Consider the following 13,343-nt stretch of genomic DNA (forward strand, 5'->3'; position numbering starts at 1 on the left):
CGGGTCTGCAATATAGAATCTGCGCAGATACATCTCAATCCTCTCGTCACCGAGATCTTGTTTCGCCCCCAAAGAACATTGAGCGCAGGGCCTTTTAGGAAGAGGGCGCGATGCGAGCAAGAGGTGAGGTTGGATGACTAAAGACGGAGCAGTGGCTATCGCGATAAAAAAAATTGCGATAAAAAAAAACTACTGCGGAACTCCGATTTGACTTTCACGGCCACAACCTCCCCTCGTGTCCACCCTTTTCCACCCTTCTCTCCCCTCCCTCCCCTCTCTCACCCATATACCGACATCATGGCCAAGAGTGTGCGCGCCAGCGTCTCCAAGCGCAACCGCGCCAACCTTCGCAAGTCCTTCTTTGGCCCTGTCGTCGATGCCCGAACTGAACGACTCGCCACCAAACTACAAGAACTCGCCGACCAACCTCGCCCGGAGAAGAAGGCAATGGAAGTGGAATCTTCTGCGGCCGGTATGTTTGTTACTACTCCGTATCGAGGTTTTGATTTCTACCTCTTGCCCCCAACCCCCGCTAAACTTCTTTGTCCCCGCGCAGAACAAGATGGCAAGACAGCTGCGACTAGCGAAGGTACGTTGGCCCCGTTTCCCCCACGCCAAATGATATTATGTATACAATTCTGACTGGCTCTATAGATATGGACGTCGATACTAAGCCCTCCTCCTCAACTCGATCTCACAAGTCCGGCCGCGTGCAAAAGCAGCGCAATCGCAAACCCCGCAACTCCATGGTGTTTAAGCCCAAGACCTCTGGCAAGGACAAGAAGGGCTCGAAGAGAAAGTGAATATTCGAAGTGATGATTGGACATACAAAAGAATAAAAAGCAAGTGGACGAGACGGGTTTGATGCGGTTGAAGAAGAATCCATGGCGTTGGGAGTCTCCCGAGGGTACGGGCTTATTTTTTTTTTGTCTCCCCATTTTTTAACGTCTCTATCTTTCGCATTTGATAGACGTGAACTATTTCACCTTGACCATATCGACCTCCCATTACAGTATTACCCCGTATGCTACTACATTCCTACAGTAAATATTCAGTTGTCAAATATGTAACCGCATGCATGGAGAAGGCGGTGTGGTTCCTTGCCGGCACATCGTAAACATCCGCAATGGTGATCTATCATGATCGCCATTCGCTAAACCCGCGCTGCTCGCTTCTTTCAAAACTATTCCAGGCGCTGCAGCAAGGCCAGAGAGAGGTTCTATACAATGGCTTTTCTCCGCTCTGGCTGGGCTGTTGTACTCGCCAATATCCTGGTGCCACTGGGTATTCTCGTATTCTCATCTGGCTTCTTCCCCTATAAACCGCTACTACCTGGCCTGGCCACTTTTGACGAGATCGACCAAAATGCTACGCCGGCAATCTTTGACAAAGTCATTTTTATGGTCGTCGATGCTCTCCGCAGGTATGCAATCAAACAGAAGCCGGGATCATTTAGCAGAACTGGGCCAATCTAGCGGCATCCTTCCAACATCCAACTAAAACCGTTTCTAGTGATTTCGTCTATTCCAATGAGTCTGGATTCTCATTCACGCAAAGGTTTGCTTTATTTCCTTTCATTTGATAACAATAAAGTTATCAAGAAGAAGGTTATGGAACATTTATTGATTCTCTATTAGCTTAATTCGAGCAGGGGCCGCTTTGCCTTTCACGGCCCATGCTAGCTCGCCAACAGTCACAATGCCTCGATTGAAGGCCATGACCACGGGCTCAGTGCCCTCATTCCTTGATGTGATTCTCAACATCGCCGAGTCAGACACCGGCTCATCTCTTGCGTACCAGGACACCTGGCTGGCACAATTGAGAGCTAGGGGAGATCGCCTTGTTATGTACGGTGATGATACGTGGCTCAAGCTGTTCCCAGGGATGTTTGACCGCGCAGATGGAACCACCAGTTTCTTTGTGTCGGTCAGTGCTATTCTACCCGAGATATACTCGCCGACAGTCGTGGTTTCAATCTAAACATAACTAACATTCGTGTTATAGGACTTTACCGAAGTGGACAATAACGTGACTCGCCACGTTCCTGATGAGTTGGCCCAAAGCGACTGGTCAGCCATGATCATGCATTATCTAGGCCTCGACCATATCGGACATAAGGCAGGCCCAAGAAGGTATTTCCATCCCTTGCTAGATCTATCCAAGACTTTCCCCCGGCCGTCTCGTCTCTAACTCTTGGATAGCCCCTTCATGCTGTCCAAACAGCAGGAAATGGATGCCATTGTGGATAACATCTATACCGCCATTCAACATGAGTCTCATCTGGAGTCAACTCTCTTTGTTCTGTGCGGCGATCACGGCATGAACGAAGCTGGGAATCACGGCGGCTCATCTGCTGGTGAAACATCGCCAGCACTGCTCTTCATTTCGCCCAAGTTTGAAACAATGGGCGCTCCTCGGGCCGAAAGTCCCATCGCAACCCCAGACGATCTTCGATTTTATCAGACTGTTCAGCAATCAGATATCACCACGACATTGGCGGGCCTATTAGGATTGCCAATTCCTTTGAATAGCTTAGGAGTTTTCATCCCTGGTCTTCTGGATATGTGGGAGTCCGGTAAGGCACTCCATCAAATTAACTCAGCTAATGAGTTTTTACCCCACTGGTAGAAAGCATTCGAACTAATGAAGGAAAACACAGGGTCTCAAAAACTTCAACTTCTATCTCGAAATGCCCGGCAATTACTGAAAATCGCCCAGTCTACATTTCCCAGCGCTACCTTTGACGCTGAGGCCTTTTCGACCTGTAACCCGGACAACCTCTCCGGGATTGATGAGGTTCAATGTACATGGTCACAAGCCCAAAAGCTTCTTTCCGACCAACAATTGTCCGAGTCCGAAGAAGCGTATCCCGCTGTCGAGCAAGCCTTACTACGGTTCTCACGGGCCACGCAGGAGGTGATGAGTAGTACCGCTAGCAACTATGACATGTCCCGACTTGTTGCCGGACTGCTAATTCTGGCTGTTGCAACCTCATTGCTTTTGCCTCAAATTTACCATGAATTCTCTCGGACCGTTTCCACGGGTATTTTCTTGGTATTCATGGTTGTTGGCTACGGAAGTATGATGTTTGCGAGTAGCTATGTTGAAGAAGAGCAACAGTTCTGGTATTGGATATGCTCGGGCTGGATGTTCTACCTGCACATGCGATCTGAATCGGAATCTCCGAGCAAGTCGAATTCCTCGCGCAGAAAGGCCTCCTCTCCATCCCTATTTCCGTTCCCATTTCGGTGGATCAAACTGGCGACACTAGGTTTGATTGCTTCACACCGAGTACTTCGAAGATGGAATCAAACAGGGCAAAAGTTCACGGCTGAACCGGACATAGCTCGAGACTTCTTCCCCGCCCATCCAACCGCTCTATGGGTCTTGGTGATATTGACATATGTGGACTCTGGCTATCATTTGCTGGCGAAGATGCCATCTGCTGTACCGGCAAAACTGATTGCTTTGATCATACCCGTACTGGGCTTCATGTTCAAACTCAACTTCGCGGCGAATGATTCACCCGAGCTTCTCGCGGATACCCCCTTGTCGAAACTTACTGGAGGCTGGCTCGGTAGCCTGTCCTTGGTTTTGCAAGCAAGATTAGTTTTCGGTGGACTTGCTTGTTGTGGACTCTTGGCGATCGTTTCTGCGAAGAGATCACATTCAACACGGGGTAAGATAATATTCCACTGTCCGCAAATATCCGTAACATCCCGACTGACAATCTTATCCAGCATCCAACGCCCTTTTCCACGAAGCTCTTCACCTCTTCCTAATGACCCAATCCAGAATCACCAACGTCCCAATCTTCCTCCTATTCCGAACCCAAGGCACGATTCTATCATCGCTAAACCTCACCGGAATCGAAGTTACAGCCACAACCCTGATACTGCAGTACATGACATTTTTCGCATTTGGCGGATCAAACTCAATCTCCTCAGTCGATCTTTCAAGCGCCTATAATGGAGTCGGCAGCTATAGCGTGATTGGCGTCGGTATTCTAACCTTCGTTAGTAATTGGGCTGGACCTATTTGGTGGATTTCAATGGGTCATCTTCTTCGCCCGCCACATACCTCTGAAAATCATCGTCATGACTCTGCGGCGCTATTTACTTTCCAAGTCGCCGCTTCATTGTTGTCGGTCATGGCGGCTTGTACAGCACTCAGAACACATCTGTTCATCTGGACCGTGTTCTCGCCCAAATATCTTTATAGCATGGCATGGGCGATGGCGAATCATGTTGCTGTCAATATTCTGGGCGGAATCGGTCTCGCGTGTCTCTGGCCGCGAAGATAGATAGGATAGGAAGATTAGATTTATAGAATCAGATCAACCCCTGGGAGGAAGCCATTCCTAGGAGATCATCAAAAAAGTCCCATCCAATCCGAAACTTTAAACGTAGCGTAATTAATCCAAAAGAGATCGGAATCGGAATTGGAATCGGAATCTTCAGAATAACCCGCTGAATAGATCATCGATGGCATTCTTTTTCTTCTTGCTGGAACTCTTCTTGACCTTCTTCTTCTCTTTGTCAAGTTTGGCAGGTTTCTCATTATCTTCGTCGTTGGACTGAGGCTGCTGCTTTTTGCGTAACATGGGCAAGTCATCGCCCTTGTCATCGCCGTCGCGACGTATCCGTTCTCCACGGTCCACCACGGCTTTCACAACAGCAGGCTTAGACTTGGAGTTCTGATTCAATTCTACCCGCGTAGACTTTGCGCTCGGATACCTCATACCCGTCGCCTTAGCTAGACGCGCCAGAGCAGCCACGAGTACGATACCAAGGGTAGAGAATTGGTTATCGGCGATGACAGTAGAGAATGCCCTGTAATGAAAAATTAGCTCGATAATTCCAGACTGTTTTTTAAGAAAAGAAAACATACTGATAACAGTTTGGGATCAGATCCAAGTGCAAATGTTGCAGGTGGGAGCTTGTCGCAAGCTTCTTCGAGTCCAGTGAGGCCAGGACCGAGACGGTGCGTTTCAGCATTGAAAGCCATCTCCACCACTTTGCTTTTTGATGTTGGTTTTTGTTGCGGTGATAGATTAGGTGTAGGATAGAGCGGACAGACTGGATCTCTTGAGGGTCCATGTTGGTGGGTTGTTGAGTTTGCATTCTGCAAGTTGTAGGGTTATGAGAAGTGAAGCTCCGGGGAAATTTCTGGTCGGCGCCGCGGGAACCCCACACCGCTCCACCGCGATCTACTGACTACATTTACAACTAGAATATAAAGACCTGTGATATCAACGCCGAAAATAGCCGCTTTTGGTGCTAGAAACGGCAGCCTTTCCATCCGTAACTTTGGAAAATAAGCCGCCGCTTGACCGCCCCTCCTTTCTAGTAGAGTCTGTCAACTGGCGGCTACCTTGGCTTTGCAACCATAACAGACATGTACTCTTGGACTGATTTCGGCCCCATACTGACCAACTTTTAGCTACGACTCTTTCCAAAACTTTCATGGGTCTACCAACTACTGGTGGGGGTGGCGAGGAGAAGAAGAAGAGCCAGTAAATTGAACCAAGCTTCCGGAGATGTTTTTCTGCCTTTATACAAGCTCGGGTTTCATTTAGTCAAGGTTAGCTGTTCTATAACTGTGAATATTTCGATTTCGAAAGTAAATCATTTGCCTCTACTATCTTCATCTCCGGGTATGGGGGGATGTGGAGATCTATCTTTTTGCAAATTATCCTTAGTATCAACTGGCTATCATTCATCAAAACAGTCGAGGCCTTCGATCAGCCGCCGTTGGCAAAAATTTCCCCTCCTCGTTTTGCGCTTCCCCAGTCCCACTGTCATAAAACGGAATCAATCCATCAGAAACAGAGGGCAGAGCTCCTGCATGTTTTTACTTCTCAACTACTTAAAGAGAGACCACGGGGAAACATTTTCCACCCGCATATAGCCAGTATAGTATATCGCGGCTCATACCGATTCTCCGGATACCGCCCATCGACCATACCAACAAAACCCCAAGGCTGAGAGCCAGGACTAGCAGCGATTGACTTCAGCGACCGCTCATTAATGAAAGGCAGCCTTCGAATCGACTAATTCCTCGGTCCTTGCTTGCATGAAGATACTCGGCAAAATGATGTCGAACCTGCTCGATACTTGCTCTATCCCAGAACTGTTTGTGTGAGAAAACAACATCCTTATGTGTTTCCTTCACCAACCGCTCAGCATCTGTATCTGGCTCTTTCCCGACGGGTATAGAAACCTTCTTAGGCTTTGCTTGATCCGTTTAAACCATAGAGCTTTAAGCCAATTGTTCAAGAAGTAGCCGACAAACTCGGGGTATAACCATCGCCCTGACCAGGAAGGATAATAGTAGAAAGACTGGTCATCCTGCTTCGGTTACTAGTTTATTGTCCTCAGCTGGATCGTATAGTGGGGAAGAAGTCAAAGCAAGGACGTCAGAAGTCATATTTGGATAGTGATAGACCACAAAGTATCCGAACAGCAGGAATAATAAGAGATAATAAAGTAGTATATACAGATCTATCCCGAATCTACAGAGCAATCAAGGATCTTTCTACCCTAGTAATAAGGCCCTAAGAACTTCTAGTGGGAATATCTCGATACTTATTTAGCTCGGGATCAATTAGCGTAACGCCAATCTTGGCAATCTAAATCAGCCAAAGCTTGTGCTCCAAAATTTGAAGCTCTTTGTATTGATGAAACTACAGAAAGGGTTAAGTTGAGATCCTGTGAAGTAACTTGTGACCTGCTAAGGAATCATAGAATCAAAAACTGGAATAGAAGGGCCCGCTTCACATTGACATCCGATTAAACACTTCTCGAAAGTGAAGCTTTTGGATAAAATATCCGCTCGCCTGGTCTAGCTAGTGCCGGAATATCTTAGTTTCTTGGCAATCCAGCATAACAACACGCCTTCTATTGTCCTGTGAAACATACATGTCTCTATCCCTTCAAAATGTTGTCTATCAACTGGTGTGGGGTAACCCTAGATCCACCACATCTTGGCGACACCACGAAGTAGGATATATATGATGTGAGGACCTGTGAGAACGACGAAAATGGCCGAGAATTTTTGGTCATCCCGAGACTGTTCGGGCTGGGTGACATAGTTACGTCCTACAATTCCCTACCCTCTACTAGATCTTTCTGCTGACACGGATTTAACTTGGAAGCTGACATCTGTCAACACTCAAATTGCACCTATCTATATGCGCCTTTGAAATCGGCAATATGACCTAGAGGACCTGACAACAATGACAATTAACATTGTCCTTCGTAAATCTTCAATTCGTTCTGCTTACAAGCAACAAACACCTTGATAATTGTAATTACATGAATATAATGAGATATTTCAAAAAGGAAAATACCAAATAGCTAGCCATCACGTAACCAACATGTACAGATCATGCCAACCCCCTACGCCGGGGTAATAGGCTTCGGAGCCGGCACAAAAGCAAACTGCGCATTCGCTGCCAACAATCCAGTCGCACGACCCGTCACCCTAGGATCAACCCCAATAAAATTATTAGGGAACCCAATCTCAAACGGTCTCACACTCTCCAAGTAATCAATCTGCTCTTGCGACAATTTGATCTTCAACGCCTGAATATTATCATGAAGATATTCAACCTTGCGACCACCCACCAAGGGAAAAACATTCGGCGCTTTAGCCATCACATAGGCGAGTGCAATAGCAGTGACAGACTCAATACCATGTTCTTCAGCAACCTTGGCCAGAGCCTCACTCATCCGGACTTCATCCTCCGTTTGCGATCCATCACCCGTCAAACTGCGCAGTCCTTCTCCCTTCTTTGCCCGCTCTGCTAGAGATTTCTTCGTCTGGAATTTGCCGCTACCTATAGCGTCCCAAGGGGCAAGAGCCATACCAAAGTGACGGGCCATTGGGATAATATCCCGTTCAAAATCACGCAGCATGACATTCCATCGACCTTGGTAAATGCTAAATGGCGTCTTCCCCTGCTCAATAGCGTAGGTGTTGGCCGCGGCAACCACCCACGCAGGCGAGTCAGAGATACCCAGGTACATAACCTTCCCCGACTCAACCAGCATATGCAAACTATCCATAACCTCCTTGATAGAGGTAGTATGATCCCACCAATGCAGATAGAGAATATCAATATAATCCGTCTGCAACTTATGTAGTGAGTCGCGGAGCGAGATATTCAGACTGCGACGGTGATTACCGCAATGATTTGGGACATTTCCTTTGCCCAGGGCGTAGGATTTATAGTCGGTGGTGAATTTGGTTGCAATAACCATCTGATCGCGATTCTTGCGGGCAGTCATCCATTCTCCGAGCCATTTCTCGGATTGTTCGTCTTGGTAGTTATTTGCTGTGTCGATGAAATTACCACCGGCTGCGACGAATGCGTCTAGTAGTTTGAAGGAGGATTCTTTGTCCATTGATCCCATGAAGCTGGACCATGCGTCTCCGACGGACATTGCTCCTAGCTGGAGTGGGGATACGCGAATACCGGCCGTCGAGGAAAGGATGCGGTAGCGACCAAGCTCGGTGGCGGGCTCCGGGGCGGGAGCGAAGATCGTCGACATGATGAAGAAAGGGATTTGAAGTTGAAGCTGAAGTTAAGGTTGAAGTTTCAAGGCTTGCTGGAGTCGTGAGTTTTAGATTATAATTCGTGATGGATAAAGGAGTTTTCTCGGTTTATATACCTCTCTTCTCATGTCTAGGACAACCCGCCGATTTACATCATGATGCCTACAATAGACTTCACCGCTGACAGGTCTCCACTGGTCAGCCAGATTAAATCCGTTTAAGCCCGAAGTCTAGTGGATAACACATATGGGGTTCCCGGGCCTTCCGACCCAGTCAACTATGGTGTAAATGGGGGTGATGATGGAATCACCACGATTCGGCGTGGTCTTGATGCAAAACGTCGTGGTCTTTCCACCTTAACAAAGTAGGCAGCTTGGTTGTGATGCTAGCGTCGACGCTAACCTTAGTTGTGGTTAGAGGGTACTGAGCAAGAAGACCTGGTTTGCTGAAATCTTGAGAAAGAATTGCACAGGCGCAGCATCATATAATATCGGCGTTGACCTGTCATCTTCAGTCTTGTCCGTCTTTCGGGCCTGGCTGTCATGGTAATAGATAGGTCATAATAGTCACCTGATGCGGCACACCTCTGGTGCCGCATCAGGTGACTATAACAAGCAAATATGACTCGGCAGTGAACAGCACAAATGCCAAGGGTAAACTGTGAGCCTTAATTCAGTTCAGGTTTCCAACGCTGCACACGTTTGAAGCAGTATGGTGGGCAACTCTAGCATCAAACCAAAAGATGAATTAGGAACTGCTCTGCAAGATGCAGTACTTGATGGACACCTGGATGTTGCTAAGCAGCTTCTTGGCCAGGGGCTGATGTTAACGCCCAAGGTGGTCGATATGGAAATGCTCTCTAAGCCGCAGCACTTAATAGATATCTGGTTATTATCAAGGAGCTCCTTGGGTAGGGGGCCGATGTAAATATCCAAGGTAGCAAATATGGAAATACCCTACAAGCTGCAGTACTTGGTGGACACCTGGATATTGTTAAGGAGCTCCTTAGGCAGGGGACCGATGTGAACGTCTAAGGTGGTGTATATGGAAATGCTCTCCAAGCCGTAGTACTTGATGGATATCTCGATATTATCAAGGAGCTCCTTAGGCAGGGGGCCGATGTGAACGTCCAAGGTGGTCTATATGGAACTGCTGTCCAAGCTGCAGTATTTTGTTGAAACTCGAATGTCATCAAGCTCCTCCTCAGCCAGGGTGCAAATGTTGGAATTCCTTCAGTTGATTCCCACAGTGCATCATTGCTACATTCAGCTGACGCTTATAGGGACAGAGAGACCCTGAATTTACTCCTTGAAGCTGGCGCATATATTCACATAGCCAAAGTTGATGCTTTCCACCAGACGCCACTTCATATTGCCGCTTCTCACAACCCAGAAGTCCTCCAAGCCCTAGAAAGCTCATTGAATTCAGCTGCCAATAACGAAAAGGGGGACGCATGGCGCCGCATGTATGCCGCTATCAACCAAGAAGACATTGATGGATGTACCCCTTTACACCGCGCTGTTGAGAATTCCGCTGGGGAGGCTGCGGAATGGCTTATCAAACATGGTGCTGATGTTAACATTGAAGATTTCAACAAGCTTACTCCATTTCAGCGCGCCTCTCAACTGATGGATTTTGGAATGATGTGCCGCATTTTCCCTCGTATCACCAAGAGTTCAATAAAGGCAGCAGACTGGAGAGCTTGCGTCCCATCAATCACAAAAAGGAACATTATTCTAGCCTTGGGACCAAATATATCTCCAGTACAAGTGAAGTCTGGTCAGCAATTAACGCAATACTTTTATGCGATGTCATATTCCTTAGCTTTCTCCACGCCAAGCGTACCAGCACAAGGTGATAAGTGTGTTGCCAATGATATTCCACACAGGGCAGTCGTGTGAGTTTCCTCAATCTAATTAATAAACAGAAAGTCAGCTGACATTTTCAGGCTTCTTGAAAACGATAGCCTTCTCGGTCAATCTTTTGTTGAGGGAGTCTGCTGGCGATGGTGGCGCAAGGTCATGAAACGGAAACCGCAGCCGACGATGGAAAAGGACAAAGTTGATCAGTGGCATTAGATAGTACAGCTAAATGGAATTCCAAGTGCTGTTGCTTTAAGACAGCCTTCTCCAACTGGATGTTAGTACATATCGCTTTCACCCGTCTCAAGACCTTGATACTAATGGCATGAAAGGTTTTCTCGAATGCCGTGTATCACTACCCGCATATCAACTACTCCCTCAATCCAATCAACTGTCAGCTCTGAAGGCAGAACGGAAGAACCATGCCATAATTTGGCTTTTCACTAAGTCAAATCAACAACAGCTGGGATCGACGTCCGGAAATCCAATTCTTGAATCCAAAATTCTATTAACAACATTGGAGTATTGCGAAATTTCAAACTCACCGACTGAGATTTTCTGCCCTTGCATCCAGCAGCTAGAGGATGAATGGGATAAATTTTTTGAAGCTGCAGAAGATCATCTTTCCAATATGGTATGGGAGTTAACCACCTCTTAGCTAGCCTTGCTGATCATACCACTAGCGAAAAGAGACATTTCGTTCCAACGGAAGAAGGACAGACCTAATCAAGACCCACCTGAGCGATGCAGAATTGTGGACCGACTTCAAAAGGGTGCAAAAGGTGCAAATAGAAACGCTTAGATCATTGTGCGACCAAAGAAACGGACAGGTTCTCCAAGGAGAGGGCACTACGAGCATCGACTTTATGCGTGAAATAGAGGATACACACAGAAAGGTCAACGAAAAGATTTTATCTTTAAATCTGGCCTCTCAAGAGCTGATTCAACTGGTCAGCCTTGGACTGTCTCGGCGCCGAACAACAACACCCTTTCTCTAGTATAATTGGTTGGTTTATAGCCACCAGATCTCATATTTCTATTAGTAAGGCTTGGGAAGAAAGAGTAGTGAGAACATGTTACTCATTTTGAAGTGTATTATAACCCTGAGAGCGATTCTTGCTTAGTGACTCGTGGTTGGTGCCTTAATATTCCGGGTCCAACTTTCCTCATCTGTAAACTCAATAGCAGTCACATGTAGACCTAATTGACCGCCCGCCAATTAGGTCATCCACAATTCAACGATCTTTCATAGTTCAACGATCCTTTTTTTATTATATTGCTATTTACTACCACAACATCGCTCTAGTATAGACCTGGGCTGTTTCAAACATTTCTTCGCCACCAGGAATAGTATGTGAAGGCTTTTTTTCGGTCGGAACAGGTATATCTAGGCTCTCAGGGCCCTCTGAGCTCTCTATATTTTGGTCATCTTCCTTAGTAGGCTCTGCTTGCTTAGCAATATTTTTAGCAATACGGTGTATAGCATCGCCGGTTATTAATGGACTAAATCTGCCAACCCGTCGCTTTGATTTGCGTATAATTTTAGGTTGTTTTAGCAGGTGGTTTTATAATGTGTTGTCCATAATACCAACTAGGTCTACCTTGCTGATGTAGGCCCCAGTATATTGATCAATTGTATCACGAAGCTTCGGTGAAATTGCCTCTTTTTCAGTATCTAAAAGTTTGTTTAATTTGGTTGTCAATCGGCGTGCTGTAAACCTATTTCTGAGAGGTGACGTAGGTAAATCTGAGCTAATTTGTATAGCTTTATTGACACTATTAAATATTTAAAGGTTGCAGATATTGTAACTAAGCTCCTCTATTAATAGCTCAATAACAAGCTCTGGTTTAAATAGAAAGATACCATATGTAGTAAATGCCTTACGAATAGTATATATTGTTATTGATTCCTGGCGAATAGCCTTAATCTCTTAGAAAAAAAAGCTACTATTGTATATATCTCTGCCCTAGCTTACAACCTTATTATTTTTGGCTTTAAATCGCTGTTTTAATACTTAAAAGGGGCTTCTATTAAGTAGCTGGACTAGATTAGTTATATAGGAAGGGAATACATTAGCAATAATGTTGTTTAGCCTGTATATTTCTAAGAATTCCCAGGTAAGATATAAACTATAGCTATTATATAATAATAATCTTCTGCTAGTTGTACCTTACTGTATATGCTGAATAAAGAAATTTAGCTAATCTATAGCTATTTCATCGTTAGAATAGCTACTAGACAATATAGCTATCTGTGAATTATATAGAAGATTGTTGTTATTGAGATACCAGTGTTTAAGATGGAATTTGCCTTTTATAACAAAATATACTGGTATTAACTAACTATCTGCTAAAATATATTTAATCTTAGTAAAAGGACTACTACACTCCTCAGATACAATAGAACAACGTCTATAATACTTCGTAAGCACGTTTTAAGGTCTTCCCTGGCCTAGAAGGAATCTAGTTTTATTAAAATTATAGATATAGGAGGCCAGAATAGCAGCAATAAGAGGTTTAATCTGATCAAAAAAAGCCTGTATGATACCAATATCAAGGCTACTATGTTGATCACGTCCTATTAGCTTCTGCTTTATCCAGAAAAAGCTGTGTTGTATTGTTGCTTTCTTAATAAAGTAGTATACCTAGTTTTTATTGAGAGATAGCGCCAATAGGTCTAGACAATAAAGCATAGTATTTGTACTAGCTTCTATACGTCCGGAAGTAGATAGAATACCTAGGTTATCTAGACGATTAATCTAGGCAAATAATGCAGCTTCCTGAGCGTTATCTAGCCTTCTATAGGGTGCAGGACGGTCGTTTTTGGATTATCGACCTTTTGTACGCGCCCGTAGGCGCTGTACGGGAACGCAATATTCACGCAACAACGCGGCGAAATTGGGCTTTTTAAGGGTCCTAGCC

General features: G+C 45.6%; 5 protein-coding genes across 5 annotated transcripts; 3 read left to right on the forward strand and 2 right to left on the reverse strand.

Annotated features, from left to right (window-relative positions):
- Positions 1-297: 297 nt before the first annotated feature.
- On the forward strand, positions 298-803 carry N7481_012747 (DUF2423 domain-containing protein; the record flags this gene model as incomplete). The annotated part of the gene is made up of 3 exons (XM_057271966.1): positions 298-472; positions 557-589; positions 655-803. The coding sequence occupies 3 exons, from the start codon at positions 298-300 to the stop codon at positions 801-803; spliced, it is 357 nt and encodes a 118-aa protein (XP_057116154.1).
- A 423-nt stretch (positions 804-1,226) lies between these two features.
- las21 (mannose-ethanolamine phosphotransferase LAS21) lies at positions 1,227-4,303 on the forward strand (the record flags this gene model as incomplete). Its single annotated transcript, XM_057271967.1, has 7 exons — positions 1,227-1,423; positions 1,513-1,557; positions 1,638-1,926; positions 2,005-2,132; positions 2,202-2,575; positions 2,660-3,679; positions 3,741-4,303. 7 exons carry the CDS (start codon positions 1,227-1,229, stop codon positions 4,301-4,303), a joined length of 2,616 nt encoding a protein of 871 aa, XP_057116155.1.
- Positions 4,304-4,456: 153 nt separating this feature from the next.
- On the reverse strand, positions 4,457-5,099 carry N7481_012749 (uncharacterized protein; the record flags this gene model as incomplete). Its single annotated transcript, XM_057271968.1, has 2 exons — positions 4,457-4,832; positions 4,891-5,099. 2 exons carry the CDS (start codon positions 5,097-5,099, stop codon positions 4,457-4,459), a joined length of 585 nt encoding a protein of 194 aa, XP_057116156.1.
- A 2,301-nt stretch (positions 5,100-7,400) lies between these two features.
- Positions 7,401-8,555, reverse strand: N7481_012750 (NADP-dependent oxidoreductase domain-containing protein; the record flags this gene model as incomplete). The annotated part of the gene is made up of 1 exon (XM_057271969.1): positions 7,401-8,555. The coding sequence occupies one exon, from the start codon at positions 8,553-8,555 to the stop codon at positions 7,401-7,403; it is 1,155 nt and encodes a 384-aa protein (XP_057116157.1).
- Positions 8,556-9,270: 715 nt separating this feature from the next.
- Positions 9,271-10,637, forward strand: N7481_012751 (ankyrin repeat domain-containing protein; the record flags this gene model as incomplete). The annotated part of the gene is made up of 3 exons (XM_057271970.1): positions 9,271-9,446; positions 9,842-10,456; positions 10,508-10,637. 3 exons carry the CDS (start codon positions 9,271-9,273, stop codon positions 10,635-10,637), a joined length of 921 nt encoding a protein of 306 aa, XP_057116158.1.
- Positions 10,638-13,343: the final 2,706 nt, after the last annotated feature.

This window comes from Penicillium waksmanii (assembly GCF_028829765.1).
Source record: "Penicillium waksmanii strain IBT 27052 chromosome Unknown utg000010l:1.0-3698451.0:1.0-3701458.0, whole genome shotgun sequence".
Lineage (NCBI taxonomy): Eukaryota > Fungi > Ascomycota > Eurotiomycetes > Eurotiales > Aspergillaceae > Penicillium > Penicillium waksmanii.